The following is a 21,123-nucleotide window of genomic DNA, read 5'->3' on the forward strand; positions in this document are numbered from 1 at the left end:
CAGCAAAAATATATCCTTATATAACAAAGTGTACTTTTCTTCGTAAAAATTGGTAAGTTTAGCTAGGGTCTAATATTTCCATGTTTTCGCAATAGATGCTTATTAAACTTCGCATATTTACTAATTTCGGTGTGATCTATGGAGGTGGTTTTTTAAAATACAAAAAATTGTTGATATTGCGTGACAGCTTGAAGCAACTTCAGAAAACCGATTGCGTGACGTTAATGATCTGCTGCACTTTCACGGTCGCAAAAAAACTCCGAATGTTTAAAAGTAGGTATACAACTAGTACAGTGCTGTCGCACTCCCGAAGTTGAAAACAAGGGAATATTATGTGGATATACATCTAGTAGCTACTACTGCTCCCGCAGTCCCACAGACCGAAAACAAGGCCCCCGGTCGAAAAACAAGATACATCGTGTGGCGTGTTCGTAGTCTCTCGTTTTTAGAACGAAGAATATGCGTTGTGTGTAGCGTATCCGTGATCTCACGTTATTAGCTAGAACGAAGAATATGTACTGTGTGAAGCGTGTCCACGATAAATTATTCACAGTCACGTAGTCACTTAGCAAAAGTATTCTTCGATATGTAAATATTGACAGCGGCGAGCCGGACTGCGGGTGAAGATTCATGTCACGCAATCGAGTACCCGCAATCGCTTTGTCCCTAACCCCTCTTTACCAAAAAATAAGTCCACTCAGCCCCCCAAATAATAAATAATAATCAACCCTTATGATAGTAAATCCATTGGAAAGTACTTCGTATCATAAGGCCGTTGGCACTGTTTTTCATTTGCATGTGATTATAATATGTTTACTTATGATCAGTTGGTTGGAGCGCAGCGCGAAAATGGTGATTAACTGAACGCCTGGAAGAAGCTAATTGTAGACTTGTTTTGTTTCTTTGACCTTCATGTTTAGGGAGATTTTTCTTTCAATATGCCTTCGTTCGCCAGGTTCCTGAAACTTATCTTATGTATACTGCAATCTCACCTGGAAATCTTCCTGCGTCACAGTAATGACCTAGTCTGCGATTAGTCTCTTTATTATCCTAGCGTGTGACGACATACACTAATGCGAAGCAAAAAGAAGGATTTATAGTGGCGAGCAGCGATGAGAACTGGGGGTGGGGTACTTTGCCCCATTCCCTTCTGTTTGTTTCTTTAATTTGCATAATTTTAACTTTTCTAGTCTCGCGGAGAATTTAAGGATCAACCGACTGCTGGCCATAAAAACATACAAGCTACAGTCAAGCCCAATTAGGAGCAATTCAACTCTTTTGCTGGGTGGGGGAATAGTGCTGGAAGCATAACAACATGAGTCTACCACTAGCTGGGAGTGTACAACTTCCATACTAAGCCTATGTACCTGCATTTTTACAAACCGGTCAATTTTTAGGCTCTTCTTTTCCTGTGAAATAGGTCAGTTCCGGTCTACGTGAGGGTAGCCTGATTCTCAGACGTCCGCGGTCGTTCGCGGCCCTTCTCTCCCTCTCCCGTCTGATATACTCTGTGCAAGGTCGTGTTCTTGACGTCATCTCACCTATTGTATAGCGAGAGCGAATTACAACGCGCGTAAGAAATGAAGCGTGGAAAAGTCAACAAATCAATTTCGCGCGGTTTTTTTTTTTTTGGCAAAGCGAAGATTTCTTAGCTATGTTTCTAACTTCTACCCCGAAGAAAGCCGTCTTATCTCAGACGAACTCGATTCAGTGCTTGTTCTGCGCTGAATTTCTGGAAACAAGCGATAGAATAGCGGTTTTGGGCGCTTTGCGAGGAACTCTGCAAGATTTTAGGCGGTGAATCACAAACTTCCAACGAGGACTTGCAATATGTTTGCAGAAGAAAATGCTGCCCAAAGTTGAAAAAGATCGAAAAAATGATGTGAAATCTCAAAAGTCTCGAAGATGAGTTGAGGGCAGAAGTGTCTGAAAACGCCGTGGTTCGCATTAAGTGGGGATTGAGTCAAGATCACACTCAGGAAGCTGGTGAAGATAGCTCTATTTCCTACAAACCCACCTCAAAATCAAACAAGGTTTCCTTCGCCAGTAACAGCAAGGGAGGTTACAAGTCTGACAGGGTTACCTCCTGCAGTTTCGATGGTTGGATATACAGCAGTAAGGCATTCAGGTGTTCCTGTAGTTGTGCGGGCATTTCCAGCATGTGTAAACATTGGGAGGAATTTCTTCTCACCTGCAAGTCAACTTAGCACATCTCAGCAGCTACCACCGGACAAACTTGGAGCAGCAAATAGGGAAACAGTGTCCAAAAGCAATGTAGATGAAGAGCCTTTTATACATGTGTGGACAATTTCTATAGTGAAGCCCCTATTTGCGTTTTTTTAAGTTTAATAATATTCCCGTAATATTCGATCATGGCTTGTTTTGCTAAAAAAAGGAATAAAGAAAATGGTACATTTTTGTTTGACGCAAGTGGATATGAAATGTTCCTCCTTAAGTATCATTATAATAAACTGTGTTTAGTGATGTATTTGGCTGTTAAGTGTGAGTATACAACGAATTTGTGAAAAACAAAACTGTTTACACAGAATATTTCAACAAATACTTTTCATACAAAGGTCCGGTTTTTCCAGGAAACCTTCGCCACCGACCATTTCCTAGAAAGGACTCCGGCGACGAAAATACCACGGAGCTCTCTCCTTTCTCAATCTTCAGATTCAGGGCCTTATCTTCTCCAATCAAGCCAGCTGATATGCCAAATTTCCATAAGAAATTTGTTTGATCTTCCACAAGGCTCACTAGTGGGATATTACAATTATCACTGGATTCGCTGCAAATCCATCGTGGCGTCGTGATTTCGACGTGAGCTAAAGGAGCCATCTGGAACACAAGCGACTTTCTGAATCCCGTTGGCAAGTTAAGAAGGACATCTATACCAGAAACAAACGTTTTTGAGCGCTTTGAACTGTTTAGAGGACAGTTTTTCCACGCCAAAAACTAGGCAAGCATTTTGCACGGCCGACTCGAATTCGAAACCTACCATCTTGAATTACATTCCATACATTCCACACTTCTCAGGATGTGGTACATCCGCTCTGATTGGTGGAAATTGACAATGGCTTTGACGTCATGAACACGTCCTCACACAGAGTATATCAGACGGGAGAGGGAGAGAGGGGCCGCGAACGACCTCGGACGTCTGAGAATCAGGCTAACGTGAGGGCGCATCGGTAAGGAAAAAAAAATTGTCTTTCTTTTTTATCTTCCGGTGAAATGATGACGTCAGTTAAAAATCAAGTCCGTGCTTGTTATTGGTCACTGCGGGGAAATCGGTCTGTGAAAACGCCGTGACAGGAATTTGGAGTAGTTGAACGTTCCTAGTGATAGGCTCCTGAAAACACTCAATGAGAAGTACCGTAACGATTCGATTTTGTGCCTTTCTTGGTGTAAACGCTTCCTTTCTAATAAACGCTCCTTACTGAGTGTCCTTTAATTTTCGATTAAGCCCCAATAGACTAGTCCCAGGTCCCAACCCAACTACTCCCAGGTCCTAATCCCCCGCGGCTACTGACCCAACCGGAAGTGAAATTTCACGTAAACGCGGTGGAAAAAAAAACGATGTCCATTTTTTCGATTTTCATATCAGTATCTCGTGTAGATTCCATAAAGCAAATTTAAAAAATAGCTGTGATATACACTTTAAATGTTATTTCGTATAATTTATTTCCTTACTGTGCTTTTACTGCCGGCGTTAACACAAAACAGAGAAAGTCAATGAAATTGAGCTTGAAATCATCAGTGATAGATATTAGGAGACGATATAGTTTCCTGGCGCCCAGTTATTCTACTTCCAATCCTCTAAATTAACGATATAAAGAACACTTATATAAAGAACCCGATATTGATCTAGCTTTCAGCTGCTCTGGGGAGAGAATTTTAGCTGCTGATATCAGAGTTTGTAACCATGGAAAAGCCAACAGTAGTGAAAGTCCAATAACCATGGTAACTACTTGTCCATCTGCATTATTGTGCAACACCTTGTAGTGAGAATTATCTGAAGTTGCAAGTAGTATTTATAAATTACTTGGCTATAATAAAATGGTGTAGTACTACAATGACTTCATTGGCAGCCAATAGCAGTTTACGAGTAAATGAAACATGAGATCACTTGTTTAGAGACTAGCACAATACAGATGCTTTGTAAATTGTTCTTTGGTCACGCCCCTGGTGGTGGGACACCGGATACAACTATCCTGTATCGGGGTCACGATACGCCGGTCAAAGCTCCGTCTCGTGTAATAGCCCGGGAGGGTACTTTGGGAATTTCTGGGTGGGGATGTGCCGCTGGGACCCTGGAACCCTTAGTCTATACCAGAGCTAGTTCAGCTGAATTTTGCTAACCTGTACTAGAGTAAACTCCCCAAATCCCCCCATCTATCGACACTGTTGAGGCTGATTTGCATAAATTTAAACTTGCCGATTTAACTTTTTTATATTTTTGAGTGGCAATTCCTGGTTTCCTTACTCTAGATAAAATCTTCAACCAACCGGTCAGTTTCTAGACCCAGACGCTCTGATTTATATACCCTATCCTAGAGTACATTGCTTGAAAACCATACCCTTCACAGCGGCACATACCTATATAGCCCATATGTGGCAGTGCCCCCCCCCCCCGGGTGTAATAGATCCCAGCCTCCATGAAGCCAGAGAATTTCCCATATGCCAGGTTTCAGAGAAGTGCTTTCCCAGGCCAAACTCCTATTATCACACTGCTTCGGAGGAGAACTTAATGACCTTAACAGACAAGCGAGTGTTTTTTTTGTTTTTTTTTTACTTTGCGTCCATGTTGATATATCGTCATGTTGGCCAGACCAGTTAGTCAGTTAACAGTGAATCCAAGAGAGGTGAATCCGGATTGTAAGCCGCTGAAATAGACTTGGTGATACTAAAACGAATGTCCAATTTCAGAGGTTATTTGTACTACCGGGCGTGGAAAAGATTTTCACTTGTCGCGCATAAAGACTATATAGATACATGTCTCTTTTTTTCGAGTTTACAGCAGTTATTCACTGCACCCCTTTTGATTTTAAAGAGGACACAAAAGCTAACTTTGGCACTACCATTTTAATACTACATTGCACTCTTTTTTTGTTTTTACGAGAATATTGCTTTTCCGGCCCTGAATATTCTTATTTTTTTGCCGATTTTAGGTTGAAAATAGTTTTGTGAATATTCTTAGATTATAGGAAAACAAAGTAGACTGTGCCAATAAAACAACAGATTATCTGCCCTATCATGACTTTGCTGGCGTTGAAGTAATTTTGGAGTCAGACTGCAAGCAGTTCAGCAGGATATGACACACGTAACTTCTTGTAGAAATGTTAATATTAGCATCGAACATACAGCTAGTGCTGTTTTTGTGTGTTTTTGGCTAATTTTGCCGTTTAGGGAAAAGAAGAATTTTTACACGGTTTAGTTGAAAACATACAATTGTATTTCAACACACAAAATAACATTCTTTTCAATTAATTTCGGCCTCGTGTTTAATCTTAAAATATTCTTGTAATTTCGCAAATTTCAGCCTCGATATTCTTATATAACATAAATGTTTTCTTGTAGAACTGAGAAAAGAGTGTACCGAGCAGACAGCTGTCAATAAGGAATAATAAGCTCAAGACTATTGTTTCAACTTACCACTTGACTGAACTATTATTAAACTACATGGCAACTAACACTTAAAAGTTCCTCCTGAGAGTAAAATGAGCTAGGAGAAAACCAGAAGCTGCTTCAGTTAGTCACGCGCGTGGCATAAAGAGCAGATGCTTATGCTACCATCAAAGCCGACTCAAATCATTAAATCAAAGAGCTGGTTGCCCTAGCTAGTGGTGTGAACTAAAGAAACTTATGGATCTTCAAAACATAAATTTGAAATAAAGCATGTTTGTAAGCATGTATGTTTCCATGCTATACGTGATGTGTTTCAGCATTTTAGCATCAGCATGTCAAATTTGCGGTTTGCAAACGTTCAGCTGATTGGCGGAGAGAAACAATAACACTGATTTATAAACAATTCCTCTTCGCTATCATTTTGACTGTGATCAATATTTAATTACGCCTTTTGAAAGACGTTCAATATTACCATGTTCAATCAAGCGTTACTCTCCCTGTTTTAACCGTCACTGATCTCAAGGGAACAGACGCGGAAGCCCTGATTTGAAACAGGCCATACAGCGGTATCTTAAGAACAGAGAAAGTGGCACGCGAGCTCGAGTGTAGTTTTAAAACAAACCGTGTCAACACAAGCATGCTGTTGAGTTAGATAAAACTACCATCAGTTAAAACGTAACTGTACTTCACAGATCTTCAATTTGGTGGTGAAGAAGCGCTATTTAAAATCAAATAAGAGGCAACAATCTTTGTGAGTAAACCATTCATGGTACACGCTATGAGATATGGGTAAAATACTCACTCGAACCGAACGTTCAGAGACCGAATATCCGGTTGTTATGATGGCTGCTCCAGTCACAGACATGGCGCTACCAAGCTCAGCTTGGCTCAAAGCAAATGGAGGCAAATATGACATGGATCCTGATTTACAGAGAAGTTTCACTCGGGGCGATTACCAAGACGTGAATAACCGTGCACGAGGTGTGATTCCAACGACGGCAAATACAATCGACGAGTACGGAAATGGAGATTCTACTGAGCATGGAGAGAACCGGAAACAAGAAGTTGATTCGCTACCACTTAAAAGGTTCGTCTGCAAATATCTTTCCTTTCATTACGAGACCCTTTCTAGCCCTGATTACCTAAGAAAGTTTCAGTTTTATCTACTGTGAAGGGTATAATAAAAGTACTCTCTGTCCGTCACACAGGGTAGATCAAGAATTTCCTATGATATCGCCGATGCAACTAGACACATTTTATGCCACTACAGCAATGATCTTTACCACATTACATAATAATATTAACTCAATGTTCGTTTGTGAAGGTATGATTGCTTAACTGGTGAAAAATTACTTAATAAACAAACACAGTGAAACTGATAACAGAGCAGGTTCCCAAAACAACTGGTGGCTTTCGTCAGAACAAACAGATTAGTCCTTCTCAGTTCCACATTCAACATTTCTAACCATGTGTGTTGTCTTAGCCGAATATAAAATTTCAGTCTCCGTTAATTCGAGTTAATGCTTCATTTTGACGAAAACAAAATGATGTCAAGTAACTAAATTTCAAAGCTAATAAGTGTAAGGGATATCACAAAATGGCCGTGATCATTACCGTCGATCAGCTACAGCTGAACGTTCTCTTTTTGTTACAAAACTTAACACTGGCCAGTGTGACCAGGCCTCATCCGTTCCGTCTAGCTGTAAGGTTACAAGAGTTATTGAGGATGCCTCAAAGTATTGAAGAGGTTTAAAATCACGTTTACTTTCCTTCAGTTACAACCCACTTCTGCCCTCTGCTGCTTTGTTTGTCGCTTGTACGTCATAGTGAACAGTCATAGTCTCTTGATAAGTGAGAACACGTGAATTTAAGGGAAACAGTTGATAGAATTAACGGCAAGCCGACGTTTGCCGTTTGCCGCAGAACGTGATACTTTTATATTACGTCTACGCTGAGACGAAAAAATTGCGAGAAATTGCGAGAAATTGAAAATAACTACTTCCGTTTCACTCGAGCATATTTTACTTTCTGTTTGACCGTGGATTACGGTGATATATCAACATCATGGTCCGTGACGGTGACGTCATAGAGTAAGGTGCCAAATCATGAGATAATGAGCTACTTACAGATAACATTTTGTTCCCAGAGTTTAACAATAACAAATTTGCCTCATTTATATTCACCTACATTCATCTTGTTAGTTTTTCAGACGACTGGTGGAGCCATTCTATTTCCTGCGCGGATGATTACCAGCCCTACGACATCGATCAGGCTGAGGAGGCGCCATATTGGCTAAACTCTGAAGAACGCACTGACAGTGCCAATACCTGCTTCAATAACGCGCACTATACTAAAAACGACATCTCTGATCAAAATACGACTGATTCCCACGTACAGGGACTGAAAGACAAAAACGGCATCTTAACTAAAACGGAGGAGAAGATACAAAGTTTGAAGGCTTTGTTGGCAGAGCAAGAAAAGGCAATTAATAGACTGAAAAGTGAAAAAAGGGAAAGAATATTTGAATCAAAAGGATTTCTGACAAAGGAAGACCATGAATATTCCTTGGGTAAACAAGTATCATGTAAAAATGAGAGGGATGTTTCGGTTAAAAGTCATCAAAAACTAATACCCATGAATGATTTATATAAAGAGTTCAAAAGAACTTCAACAGGTACGAGTCGAAAACGAATGCGTACAGAAGATACCGCTCTATCAAATACAAAGAGATTTCGATATAATTTAAGAAAAGATATACCACTAGATGTTAACAGGTCTTTGGAAAGGAAAACTAAAGAAACAGTTTCTCTTTTCAAGGATAAAATAACACTTGAATCATTTAAAGGGGATAAAGGGAAAAAATCTTTCACACAAGATGAATTCCTGTCTTTCCTTGGACTTGTTAGAACTACAATGACGGTAAGTGATTATCACCAAGAAATACTATGAATATTAGTGTGAATATATAAACAATAGCCTCCATTTGGTGCGGAAATATACTCGGATATTTGTACGCGGACATTATCGGTTCCGAGAAGCGAACAGTTTTCCGAGAGCGTAGCTAGAAGAAAACTGTGAGCTTTGAGGAACAGATAATGCCTAAGGAAAAATATCCGAGCATTTTTTTCGCGCAAAATGGAGGCAAAATGTTTATTATCGTTCAAATATTTTTCGCAACAAGCGCGGTTTTGAAAATTCGGGAATGTCACCCGGATATTCCCCAGTTCAAGCTGGGGAATGTTCAGTCACTGGGGAATATCAGTCAGGGAATATTCAGAAACGTGACGCGTTTAGACCAATCCCACGCGAGCAAAAATATTTGATGGATTATAAGAGCTAGTATGGTCCAAGTCAACCTACGGCAGTGTAAGCTGCTTGCATGCAGGTACAAGAAACAAGGGTGTAGAAATTTGATTTATTAGAAAATTATCATGATGAGCTTTTGTAGAGTAACGAGACGGTAGAGTTTAGAATTTTTTTATGTCGAGGAGCAAATTATATTGCAGTATATACGAAAATATAGATAAAATTAAAGAACAATACAATGTACGTAAGGAAGTTTTAGCGAGATATTTTATCAAATTTGTCCATTAGACCGGCCGTTAGAGGAAAAAGACAGAAAATCAGGGGTGACATTTTAATAATATTGGAATGGGTCAGGCAACACACAAATATTTTTCAAGCGAAGTTATTATTGTCATTTCATTTAAAAATCTGAAAATGATACTGGGATCATGTTGTTGCTCGTACAAGATCATTTTTTCAGTAGACGGGAGTAGGACTGGCAAATAAATATTTCTGGTATGAACAGTGTTTCCCCTTTGTGAGTAGAACTCCGACAACAAGCTTACCCTTCATGCACGACTGTCCGATATCTTTTACACAACGAAACTAAATTATTTTTCCGACGACAAATTTAGTCAGTATTATTAATCAACTCTGGCGTAGAAAATGACACGGATAAATAATCGACAAGCTTGAAAAAAAAGTCTCCTTCCATGATCTGAGAAGGAGAAAAGGAGGAGTCGAACCTATGACCTTCTGACAGTCGATCGAATGGCATGGTTTACGAGCTCCTAGTTTGTCATCGGTGAGCTCACGGAAGGTCATTGAGTCAACTACTGCATGTCGGGAGAACTTTTTCCGAGTCGCTTGCGTTTGTGTGTATTTCTCATATTTCTAGCAACCTTAACACGTACACCATCACCGATTGCGGTATCATGTCAGTTTCAAGATAGTAGTGTATTTAAAGCTCAAAACAAATATGGAAATGGTAGTTGCTGGTCACTTTTAAAAAATAAAACTAGATTGATTTAATCCGGTATATTTAGACATGTGTTCTTTGGGAGATTAATTTGAGGTGGAGAGTCTAACTTAAACGATAGCTGATTTTTAAACAACTGCTTTCCTAACAGCATTTGTCGACGGAAAGAAACTAATCTACCCGCTTTCTGCAAATTATTGTCATGTTCTGCACTTAAAGTTCTCTTCGATGCAAACAGAGGCGTCACTGATATCAGTAATTTGTATGGCGTGACGAACTTTTTGGCACAGTTACTTCCGCAATTGACCCATTCTATTGTAAAGAGGAACGCGATTAGCAGTATTAGTGTAATCGCACTCTCATTACCAAAATATCAACTTTATTTAATGATAACGTTCCTTATATAAACGTTAAACATGAAAGCGCAACAAACTTCAATCACTGTAAATAGAGGATATTACATGCCCGCGCACGGATACGAATTTTATCTTCGAGTGTTCAACTCGATATCTCACGAGTGAGCGCAGTGAACGAGTGAGATATGGAGTTGAACACGAGAAGATAAAATTCGTATCCACAAGCGGGCATGTAATATTCTGTTTATTATATAAACATACTAATGACGACGTTTTTGACGATTTTCCGAAGATTTCCGATCACTTTCCGAAGATTTCCGAAGATTTTCCAAAATTGTTCCGAAGGCCAGACGAACGCTTCCGAACATTTTCCGAAAATTGCCGAAGACGACCTGAGAGGAGACGAAGATGTTTCGATCATACATCAACGAATTTAAGTGTAGTTAAAGGGACGAAAGAAAAATGTCATCAAAAAGGAATGATATCTCCACAGCGTAAAAGATAAAAATATTATCTTCACTGCGCGCGATGAAGATATGATTTTTTAGTAACAGGAAAAATCCTGGTATTCCACGGGTGTTTATACAATAAAATGATTTATTATATAAACACTAGTGAAATACCAGGATTTCTCCTTTTACTAAAAACCATATCTTCATCGCGCGCAGTGAAGGTATCATTTTTAATCTTTCACGTGTGAGGATATTGGTGTCGCCATGGTTACTAACATGATAATCGCTTAAACTGAACTTAGATGTGTTGCTGTGTGATCGAAACATAATCGGATCATCCTCGGATGTCTTCGGTTATCTTCGGAAATCTTCGGTAATCTTCGGAAATGTTCGGAAAATGTTCGGAAACGTTTGTCTGACCTTCGGACAACTTTTGGAGAATCTTTGGAAATCTTCGGAAAGTGTTCGCAAATCTTCGGAAAATAGTAAAACAATTCGTCATTAGCATGTTTAGATCATAAACAGAATATTACATGCCCGCTTGTGGATACGAATTTTATCTTATCGTGTTCAACTCGATAAGATAAAATTCGTATCCACCCGCGGGCATGTAATATCCTCTATTTCTTCCTATGCTGTAAAATTAAATAATGCTTAAAGAAACAAGAACTTCATTGTCATTGGGATCACACATAACATACCTCTAAGCGTAAAACTGAAGCGAACCAGAGTGATTGACATGTTTGGAAACGACGCATTTCTTTGTTGAAAATAAGAAGCACTGAAATGCATTGATAACGAAACTAGCCTTATAATTATAACTCTGGGGGGCTGGCCTAGACCGGAGGAAGGTAATGGGCTTTGTTGTATGTCTATTCCTTGGGTCACTACAGGCCTATCATCGTTTGTACGATTCGAAAGCAGAGAGCCACAGTATATCATGTTGCACAAATGAGAAATTAAGTGTTACTAGGTCTTCTCAGTCCTTCTTAAACCAATTTCAAACAAAAATTCCTCTTGTCTCCCTTGCGGCAGATAAGCCACGTCATTACAATCTGACTTTCTTTCGTTAGCTTGTTTTATGATACCAGTGTTTTCTTCGTAAAGCGTATGAAATCCTTCCTTTTTTCTCGTCTTACTCTCCCACTGGCGAGCGTTAAAAATATCAAATGATTTTATCACGTGTTGGCAGATGTCATCCAGATTCACCTCTACATGATCATCTTTTGTCGCTTCCTGCCTCTCGTGAACTTCATAACTCCAATCGTTGGCCTCTGATTCTACTTTTTCCTGTCTAACATCTTGATCTGGTGCTTCCATGCTCATGACCTTTGCCATATTACTTTCTTTCTGTGTTCTTAGCCTAACCAGTTCTTCTTCTTGCTTCGCTAGTCTGGCCTTAAGAGTCGTTATCTTATTCTCTCGATAAGTCATATCTGATGAAATATGAACACCACCGTTAATCCTATTGCCGTTCCAATGTTCTTTTCTTTCTTCTGTTTTTACGGTGCTGTTCTTTTCTTCTTTCCCACAGTCGTTGTCATTGTTTAGGTCATTTAATTTTTGTTCACCATTGCCTTGATTGTTGTTTTGTTGGTCATTTAAGACGCTGCACTGAGTTTTGTCTTGGTCACCTTGGATGAGACTGTCGGAGTTACAGCCATTACAGTCCCAACCTACATTCAGACTTTTACTGGTATTTTTTTGGTTTTGGTTTTGTGCTGGGCATTTTCTTTTACCTTTCCTTCCACTGCCAAAAACACCCTTACGTTTATGCTGGTTACTTTTCTTATTTTTTCTTTCTTTATCACCTGTGTCCTCCATGGGTGGATCAAACTCACTCTGGTCACCTGCATTCACGTCTCTCCCACACATACCTTCACCGCCTGGTCTTGCTATGTCATCGTCATTGCATGACTTTATTTCTTCTTCGTCGCCAATTGTAAGGTCTATAAAGTTATCCGATACCAAATAAGGCTTCATCTGCGAACTGTGAGTGCATGTGTTGACATCTTGAAGTAAACTTTTCGAAGGCTGTTTGTTAGACATGTCACTCTTCCTTGCAAATGTTTCTTCATTCTTACAGGAGAGCCTACCTTGGGTGCTGGTCTTTAGCCCAGGTTCTTGTGCATTTGAATTGAGGGAATTCAAGCTATAGACTTCCACAATTTTAGGAAGGTGATCGTTCTCCGTTTTCTCAGTTAAAATGCTGCCATATCCGCGTTCATTTGCCGAGATGCTACCTGTTTCCGCATATTTTTCCGATGACTTGCATGTCGACGCTCCCTTTTGCTTGCCACCTTCCTTTAGACTAGACAGAGTATTCACTGTTACTTTCACGGGAGTAGTCAGGGGAATCATTTGACCGTCATAGTAGACCGGAAACTGGCTACGCAGTTTGAAGTCTTTATCGATGATCTGTTGATATCGTTTGGCCACCTCATGCCATAGAGGATCATCGCTTGAGTACCTATAACAAGGAATGGAGATCAGTACTAAGAATGGTCAGTCACAACAGCACAGGCGCCTACAGGGGTCACTATTTTTTTGTAAACAACAGCGTATCTCTGACTCCTTAACTTAAAATGGCTTAAGAATTCATTCAACTGGTGCTTGGAGCAAATCTGCCTCTAACTGGCTGCATAGAATAAAATTCTTTTCGGGACATATTTTCATTATAATTTAGGTTTTTTGTTTGAAGAAGTAACTTGTCAGCAATTAGGAATTACTGCTGCATTGCTGATACTGCACACATGATACTGGGAGCTGAGCAGTTGCTGAAACAAACTAGAAAATGTGCCTTTGAACCATGGACGGAATTCTTTATAGCTAAACAGAGTCCGTAGGTCAAACCAATGAAAAAAGCTGTACCATAGATATAGATTACTTCATAGAAAGTGCGACGTACGGATTTTTATTCACGAGTTGCAAAACTTTGGAAAACGAGCAACAAGCGGACAAAGAGCCTGCACAAGCTTAAATATAATACGGGAGAATTCGTAAATACATAAAGTGAAATCTTTTCGCTTGTCCCTACTCACTCTCAGACTTAATCACGTAATGGCGGCGCTTCGCGCTGTGCTAAGGCAAATTCGGACTCTTTGACTCACACTGTTTAAATTTGAATGTTCCTCCTTGAATGTTGGCTTTCTGATCTAAAATTTACTTCCTCGATTTCTTAAATGGCCATTGATTCTCAAACTGAAGTTCTAGCGCTCAAGATGTTGGATATATTTCGCTGCTGTGTTCCCGAAAGTGAACTGAAACGGGAAGACGAAGCCATGTTCTCGAAACACAAACTTCAAGCGGGCGCTGATTTCGACCGCGCTTCTCGGATACCATTTAAGTGCTTAACTCTGAATGGCTAAGTGTTCTACTCTGAACGGTGATTGGTTATATTTTCACTTGGGAAGAACGCCATACTCGAAGCTGATTGGACGTATCGCTTTTTTCACATGTGGAAATATAGCACATATAGAATTCTATTTGCAAGGTTTATTGCCTAAAATGCTCGCTATATGTACAATAAAAAGGCCTGATGCTATGTAATGACACTAGAACATAGAAGTAGAATTGACTGTTTTACCCCTCAAGAAGGTCCATAACTCGACATTATTACACATACTATTATAACATGGTTAAGTAAAAGCCATCCAATGGCAACAACTAAAAACTTTACAATTAGTTGTTATAATTCTTATTTTAATTGTCTTTTCTAAATTTTTACCAGTAATTTTTAATTGTAGATTTGTAAAGATTTAGTGATCTTATTACTGCAATATCGGTGGGCAACGTCTTTGTTAGCTTTTATTTGCTATTAAGAGGCTGTCTCTGTAAAAACCGACCACTGATTTTAATTCGAAAATTCGATTTTTCTCATAAGCTGGTATTTCGAAGCCCTTACCCAGTCAATCACTAAAATGAGTTTTATTTTATTAAAAATTCTAACTGAAGTTTCCTAGGATTGATTGAAGTTCGGTCCGCTCGACACAACCTGCATGCCTGCCGAAACAGGAAAAATAGCACATATTGCCGACGCTCTAAAAAGAATAATATTCGCTCAAAAGTCCCAATTCTTTTTCTCAACCATAAATATATCATAGCAGTTTGTTTATCATGTAGAGTCCCATTGAAAGGTTTGCACTCTTTTGGACAACTCTCGGCACACATACATGTATGAACAGTAAACGGTGATCAGAGGAGCCAAGGAAGGACTGATAAATGCCACGGCCATTTTGTGTTTACAACAGGTGTTTTTAGTTCCCAATCTTCCCGTGAGTATAACAGGAATGTGATCCTCACGGGAACATTGGGAACTAAAACACCTGTTGTAAACACAAAATGGCCGTGGCATTTATCAGTCCTTCCTTGGCTCCCCTGATCACCGTTTACTGTTCATACATGTATGTGTGCCGAGAGTTGTCCAAAAGAGTGCTTCTACAAACCTTTGAAGAGGACTCTACTTGATTAAATCGGCTTCGAGGAAAACAATGGTCAGTAATACAAAGAACATCGAAGTATAAATGTACTTTATATACAAACCTACAGCTGGAAGGAAAAGCTGGCAGTTTTAATGCTACTTAGGTTTCAAGGATCGCTGCAAAGGACCAAAACTTTAATGTTGAAGCCAGGTAAGAGATTTACGTGAATTTATCGGAGCACTTTACGAAGGCAAGTGTGTTAGTTACTCGCCGGAATACTCTTTCAAATTTTCTGAACTTTAAGCGGTCCTTAGTTTTGAAAACCTAGTAGGCAGACAAATTTTATTATTGTTTTAAATTAAGGGACATGTATACTTTCTATTCATGTAGTTCCGTCAGCAGTTTCAAACAGGTGCCACATTTTTGAAACGTTCCTTCAAAGTAGAGCTATTTTCGCGTTTGCTTCAAAACTCGATTTAACGGGTAGAAAATCTTCTTTTAACCGTTGAAGGAACAACATTGAATTATAATTGCAACATGGCTAAACAAACTGCTATGATATATCTATGGTTGAGAAAAAGAATTGGGACTTTTGAGCGAATATTATTCTTTTTAGAGCGTCGGCAATATGTGCTATTTTTCCAGTTTCGGCAAGCACGCAACTTGTGTCGAGCGGACCGAACTTGAATCAATCCTAGAAAACTTCAGTTAGAATTTTCAATCAAATAAAACTCATTTTAGTGATTGACTAGGTAAGGGCTTCGAAATACTAGCTTAAGAGAAAACTCAAATTTTCGAAGTAAAATCAGTGGTCGGTTCTTACAGAGACAGCCTCTTAAGTGTTATCCTCGTTAAATTAAGTCGCTACTGCTACTACTACTACTACTACTACTATTACTAATACTACTACTACTACTCCTACTACTGCTACTGCTTTTGCAACTGCTGCTGCTACTGCTGCTACTGCTGCTACTGCTGCTACTGCTGCTACTGCTACCTCTACGGCTACTGCTACCTCTACTGCTGCCACTGCGGCTACCGCTGCCACTGCGGCTACCGCTGCATCGCGCTCCGGAAAGCCATAGACAAGTCCTCGCGTTACGTTATTGGAGGAAGACGATAAAGAAGATTGACTCTTCGGCCGCGCGATCATTTGAGCACCCTGAATCAATGCTAGGGAGCGGTTAGCTTGTGATGGACTAAGTACATCCAAGGTGAGTAGATATGTTTGCAGTCTATTAAGGAACTCAGTAGACTGAATGGGATGCAAACAAATTTTGTTTTGCGCGATACACTTACAAAGATCCACAAAACAGTTTTGTTTTCTTATATAATTTTAAGATGCGTTGGTAGTTTTAATTCTCAATTTGTAATTTGTAAGAATTTATCTAATTGTAATACGCTTTTGACTATTTCTATAAAAAAAAATGCGCAATATAAGAAATGAATGTTATTGTTATTGTTATTGTTATTGTTATATGCAATGGAAATTGCAAAGATATGACATAATAAAGCTCTTTATAACATAACTAAAGCAAAGCACGTACTCTGATTCGTTCATTCATCGTCTGCTGTTTGCCCTTGGATGTACGCTGCTGACGTGTGTGTTGATGTGATGTAGCTCAATGAAAGGACTTCTTTTGCTCCAATGTGTCAATATATGCTATAAAACAAATGGTAAACTCCACGGCTTTACACTATTGAGTTATGAATGTGCTTGGGAGGTTTGCTAAGCACTCAAGAAGCTAGGGTTGCTCTCAGCTGTCGCCTCGTACGACTCTTACGCTTCTTCGTGTTTAGCAACCTCCCGCGTGCATCCATAACTCAATAATGTACGCTATGGCGTTTACCACTTGTTAAATCTCGCAAAATTTTTAGTTTGAAACGAACACAATGTTTATATACTCTATATTTTAGCAGGCGACCTTGGGTTAAGCCCGTTATGATTAGTTACACGTTGCTTTCTGTGGCTACGCACGCATGCGAGTGACTTAAAATGAGTGAAGTTCATTGGGTGTGACACTTCCGGTTCTTTTGTGGCTCAGTGAAAGGGTCAGTTTAGGTCACGAAAAGGTTGGCTTATACCTGTCAACATCGGCTCCCGCAGGGTTGGTAAATATTTGATAACCAGCAAAACCCCTGTAACAGACTATAAAGGAACTGGAACGAATGGGTTTTAAACAAGTCTTGTTTTGTAAGGCGAAGCCGCCGTTATATGCCTCACTCTGGCACTGTCTTCGAGTCTGTATCAACAACGCTTAATTAGGGCGTTTAAATGTGGTTTCAAATTGAGGGAAATTCGTAACGCTATTTTTGCAAGGTAGATAAACCAAAAGATGTAACAATTAATCGAAGTTAAACAATGACAGTGGCGACTGAGGAAATGTTTGCGACAGGCGCCGTCAGCGAACTTCCATCAAAACATGGCCACTCATTCGCTGTCCATGGATTTTTCTAAGTTCAATCTGTCTTTGTTTGATTTACGGCTTTTTACAGTACTTTCGATGGAGACTATGAACAATTCAAGTTTTGTGTGACATCAGCTAAATGGTGCTTTACTGCATTGAGTCAGGCGTGTTTATCGCAGGTCATAGGCCACAGGCTAGGAAAAGAGATACGAATTCAGTGTTCACTGGTCTTCGCTGACGTGTCAACAGGAACCACTCTTTACAGTACCCATAATCGCCTGTTTTTTAAAATAATCACGTAGAATTGGCGATAAACCAAAACCTCTTCAAAACAAGTTAATATTCGCTATATGTACTGACACACTACACCAACCTGTTGATTGTCGATCCAGAATCATCAGACAAAACTTGATTAATAAGACCGGTAGGGATAGAACCGTTGATGGAAGGTTTACGTGTGCTTCGGTCGTTATTTGTGTCGCCATTGTGAACTGGCGTGAGAACATCGCGACAGTCGACGGTCCAAGATGACATAGTGTGAAGGTTGCGTTTCAGTTTATCGCCGATAAAATGTCTAACTTTTACCTTGGAGCGTTCGTTTGCGACTATTGACTGCGGTATCAGCTGGACTTGCTAAAGATGGTATCCGTAGTAGCCGTCAGACCGACCGTAGTGTGACTCGTGGTGAGTACAGTGTGAAAGTAAACTGAAGTATGACCAAGTTTCTTCTCATTGAAGCGTTGCGAACTTTGAACTGTTATTCAATACTGCTACTGACGTCGACACGGTTGGGTAGTTATGTTGAGCACAAATAAGACATCTGGAAAATGGACACTCCAGGAAGGAAACTTCTGACCTCGCGGTAATCATAGTAATCCATGGTAATGTTTTGTTATTTGCATAAAGAGAATGTCATGAGGGACTCATGCGTGATGCAAATTTCACCGCATCTCGTACATTCTACGAAATAGATATCTTAAATATCCTGTGTCACAGTATTTACTACATTCCTTTTTTTCTTCGGGGCGAGATAAGTTGCTGACCACTTCCTGTGGCCTGAATACTTGTCCTCGCTTTCAAGGTCAGAGTATCCGGTCTAAATAACTGCGAATGTGGAATCTGAAATATCGCTGTGGAATCTGAAAGAGGACGTCAAGTTCATCGACCAAATCAAGCAAAATCGGTGATGACTGACAATCATGAGTGTTCCTTTTGCGGGAGCGAGATGAATAACAAATGCAAAAAAAAAAATCGGCGGAACTGACGAGAAAATAACTGCCTTGCGGGATTATTTTTCTTGGTTTTCATGATCCACTTGTGATAACAACATACGAAGGTATGTAAAACATAGGCACGCAAGGCGTGCAAGAGTTTTTTTGGTGAATTAAAAGTCTTTAGAAGAAGGAAAATTTCGGTAGAGAAGGACCCTCTCCCGAGCGTGATGCTGCGTGAGGGAGAGGACCAGTACTGGACTATTGTTGGTTTAATTGAGGATGGTTAAGGGGGTCTGGAACACGTTTAATGGAAACTAAAACAGTCCTTTCTTAATTCACGGTAAATATAATCGAAGTTTCTTTCTTTGGCTGAGCGTACATGAGGGTTAGTTCAAATGAGTGAAGTTCATTGGATGTGACACTTCTGGTTCGTTTGAGGCTCAGTGAAAGAGTCAGTTTAGGTCACGAAAAGGTTGGCTTATACCTGTCAACATCGGCTCCCGCAGGGTTGGTAAATATTTGATAACCAGCAAAATACCCGTAACAGGGTTACGCATTACGGTAATCGTGAATCGAAGCCGCCGTTATATGCGTCACTCTGCCAGTATCTTCGAGTCTGGATCAAGCACGCTTGATTGGAAGGTAGAAAGATACTCTCAAATTGAAGGAAACTCAAAACAATAGTTTTGCAAAGTTACACAATGACGACGGCGACTGAGGAAATGTTTGCGACAGGCCTTCCATCAAAACATGGCCATGCACACATTCACTGTCCATGGATTTTTTTAAGTTGAATCTGTTCGATTTACTGCTTTTCTCAGAACTTCCGACAGAGACTATAAACAATTAAAGATTTGTGTGACATCAGCTGAAAGGCATTTTATTGCATTGAGTCGCAGGTCATAGGCCACAAGCTGAGAAAAGAAATACGAATTCAGCATTTACTGACGTGTCAACAGGAATCGCTCTTTACAGCACCCATAATCGTCTTTTTTTACAGTAATCACGCAGAATTGTTTTATTCCCAGAAGAACTAGTTTTTGATCAGACACAAATATAAAATTCTATGTGTGGGTGCTGGATACAATGAAATCACTTGGAAACAATGGCAAAATCACTCATTAATGATATTGATATGTGACCTCGGTGTTCCGCCTTCAATATATGCAAAACAGTTTGAAATCTTTCCATACTCGACGATGCAGTAAAACGTAATAAATTAACCAGCATTTTTGTCTTTTAACTTTATATCCAAGAAATCATGGCTAACTAAAAGCTACCTGAAACTCGCAGGCTAAACAATACTTTCGACGTTTATAGAGTGCGGATATTCACATGACCAAGTCTTTAAATCCGGCACTGTCTCGGTGTACACCAAGGCCGTTTGCAAAAGAAGCGTGCGTCGCTTTGTCTTATCCTCGTAGCGAGATTGTTTAAATCCGGCGACAAAAATATTAAGAAACTTTACTGCAAAGTTAAAAGAATGATGTATGGCTGATTACGAAACAGATGAAGCGATAGCGCTGTTCGTTTAGCTTATTAAATCAAATTCAATAAAAGAATCCGGCTTATTCCAAGGCTAGTCATGAATCAGTCATTGAAGACTGTTGACTACCGTATAGTACCGTTGAGTACCGTCATGGAACGATATTTGACACATTCATTTGACCTTTGTGTACATGTCTTCCACCGTTGTATCGCCGTGAGATCCAAGCGATCAAGGCAAGAGTCATGATGAAAATATTCCGGACCAGTGCTAATTTTATTTTTGTCTGCTTCAAGTCCTAAATCAATGCATTCTTATTTATTATTTAACCTATTAGTTTGGAAACATACCATAAAGGCACTCCTACGGGGCAACAGACTTTCGTCAGGACTAACCGAGCGACAGACAAGGGCGCGAAGCCATGCGCTACGCATGACCTTGAGCGCACGATGACGATAAACCAAAACCTCTTCAAAACAAGTTAACATTCGCTATATGTACTGACACACTACACCAACCTGTTGATTGTCGTTCCAGAATCACCAGACGAAACCTGATCAATAAGACCGGTAGGGCTAGAACCGTTAATGGAAGGTTTACTTACGCCTCGGTCGTTATTTATGTCGCCATTGTGAACTGGCGTGAGAACATCGCGACAGCCGACGGTCCCAGATGACATAATGTGAAGGTTGCGTCTCAGTTTATCGCCGATAAAATGTTTAATATTTTCCTTTGGAGCATTCGTTTGCAACTATTGACCGCGGTATGAGCTGGACTTGCCGAAGATGGTATTCGTAGTAGCCGTAGTGTGACTCGTGGTGAGTACAGTGTGAAAGTAAACCAAAATATGCCGCCTAATTTCTTCTCATTGAAGCGTTGCGAACTTTGAACTGTTAT

At 39.9% G+C, this 21,123-nt stretch overlaps 2 protein-coding genes across 3 annotated transcripts in view; one reads left to right on the forward strand and one right to left on the reverse strand.

The window, feature by feature from the left end:
* The first annotated feature begins 5,996 nt into the window (after positions 1-5,996).
* On the forward strand, positions 5,997-10,162 carry LOC145496922 (uncharacterized). The gene is made up of 2 exons (XM_081476689.1): positions 5,997-6,712; positions 7,827-10,162. Exons 1-2 carry the CDS (start codon positions 6,411-6,413, stop codon positions 8,572-8,574), a joined length of 1,050 nt encoding a protein of 349 aa, XP_081332815.1. The 5' UTR covers positions 5,997-6,410; the 3' UTR covers positions 8,575-10,162.
* A 95-nt stretch (positions 10,163-10,257) lies between these two features.
* The window catches only part of LOC145496921 (uncharacterized), a 10,898-nt gene continuing 32 nt past the window's right edge, over positions 10,258-21,123 (reverse strand). The window contains exons 1-2 of one of the 2 annotated variants that reach the window (XM_081476687.1): positions 20,745-21,123; positions 10,258-13,167 (exon numbers count right to left, since the gene is read on the reverse strand). The exon at positions 20,745-21,123 is cut by the window's right edge and continues 32 nt beyond it. In XM_081476687.1, the coding sequence (XP_081332813.1) occupies positions 11,667-13,167; positions 20,745-20,905 (1,662 nt within the window). In that variant the 5' untranslated portion in view covers positions 20,906-21,123 and the 3' untranslated portion in view covers positions 10,258-11,666. Of the gene's footprint in view, positions 13,168-17,899; positions 19,423-20,744 lie in introns of those variants that run through there. The other variant, XM_081476688.1, reaches the window with a different exon arrangement.

The sequence above is a fragment of the Orbicella franksi genome, chromosome 9 (genome assembly GCF_964199315.1).
Source record: "Orbicella franksi chromosome 9, jaOrbFran1.1, whole genome shotgun sequence".
NCBI classification, from domain to species: Eukaryota; Metazoa; Cnidaria; class Anthozoa; order Scleractinia; family Merulinidae; genus Orbicella; species Orbicella franksi.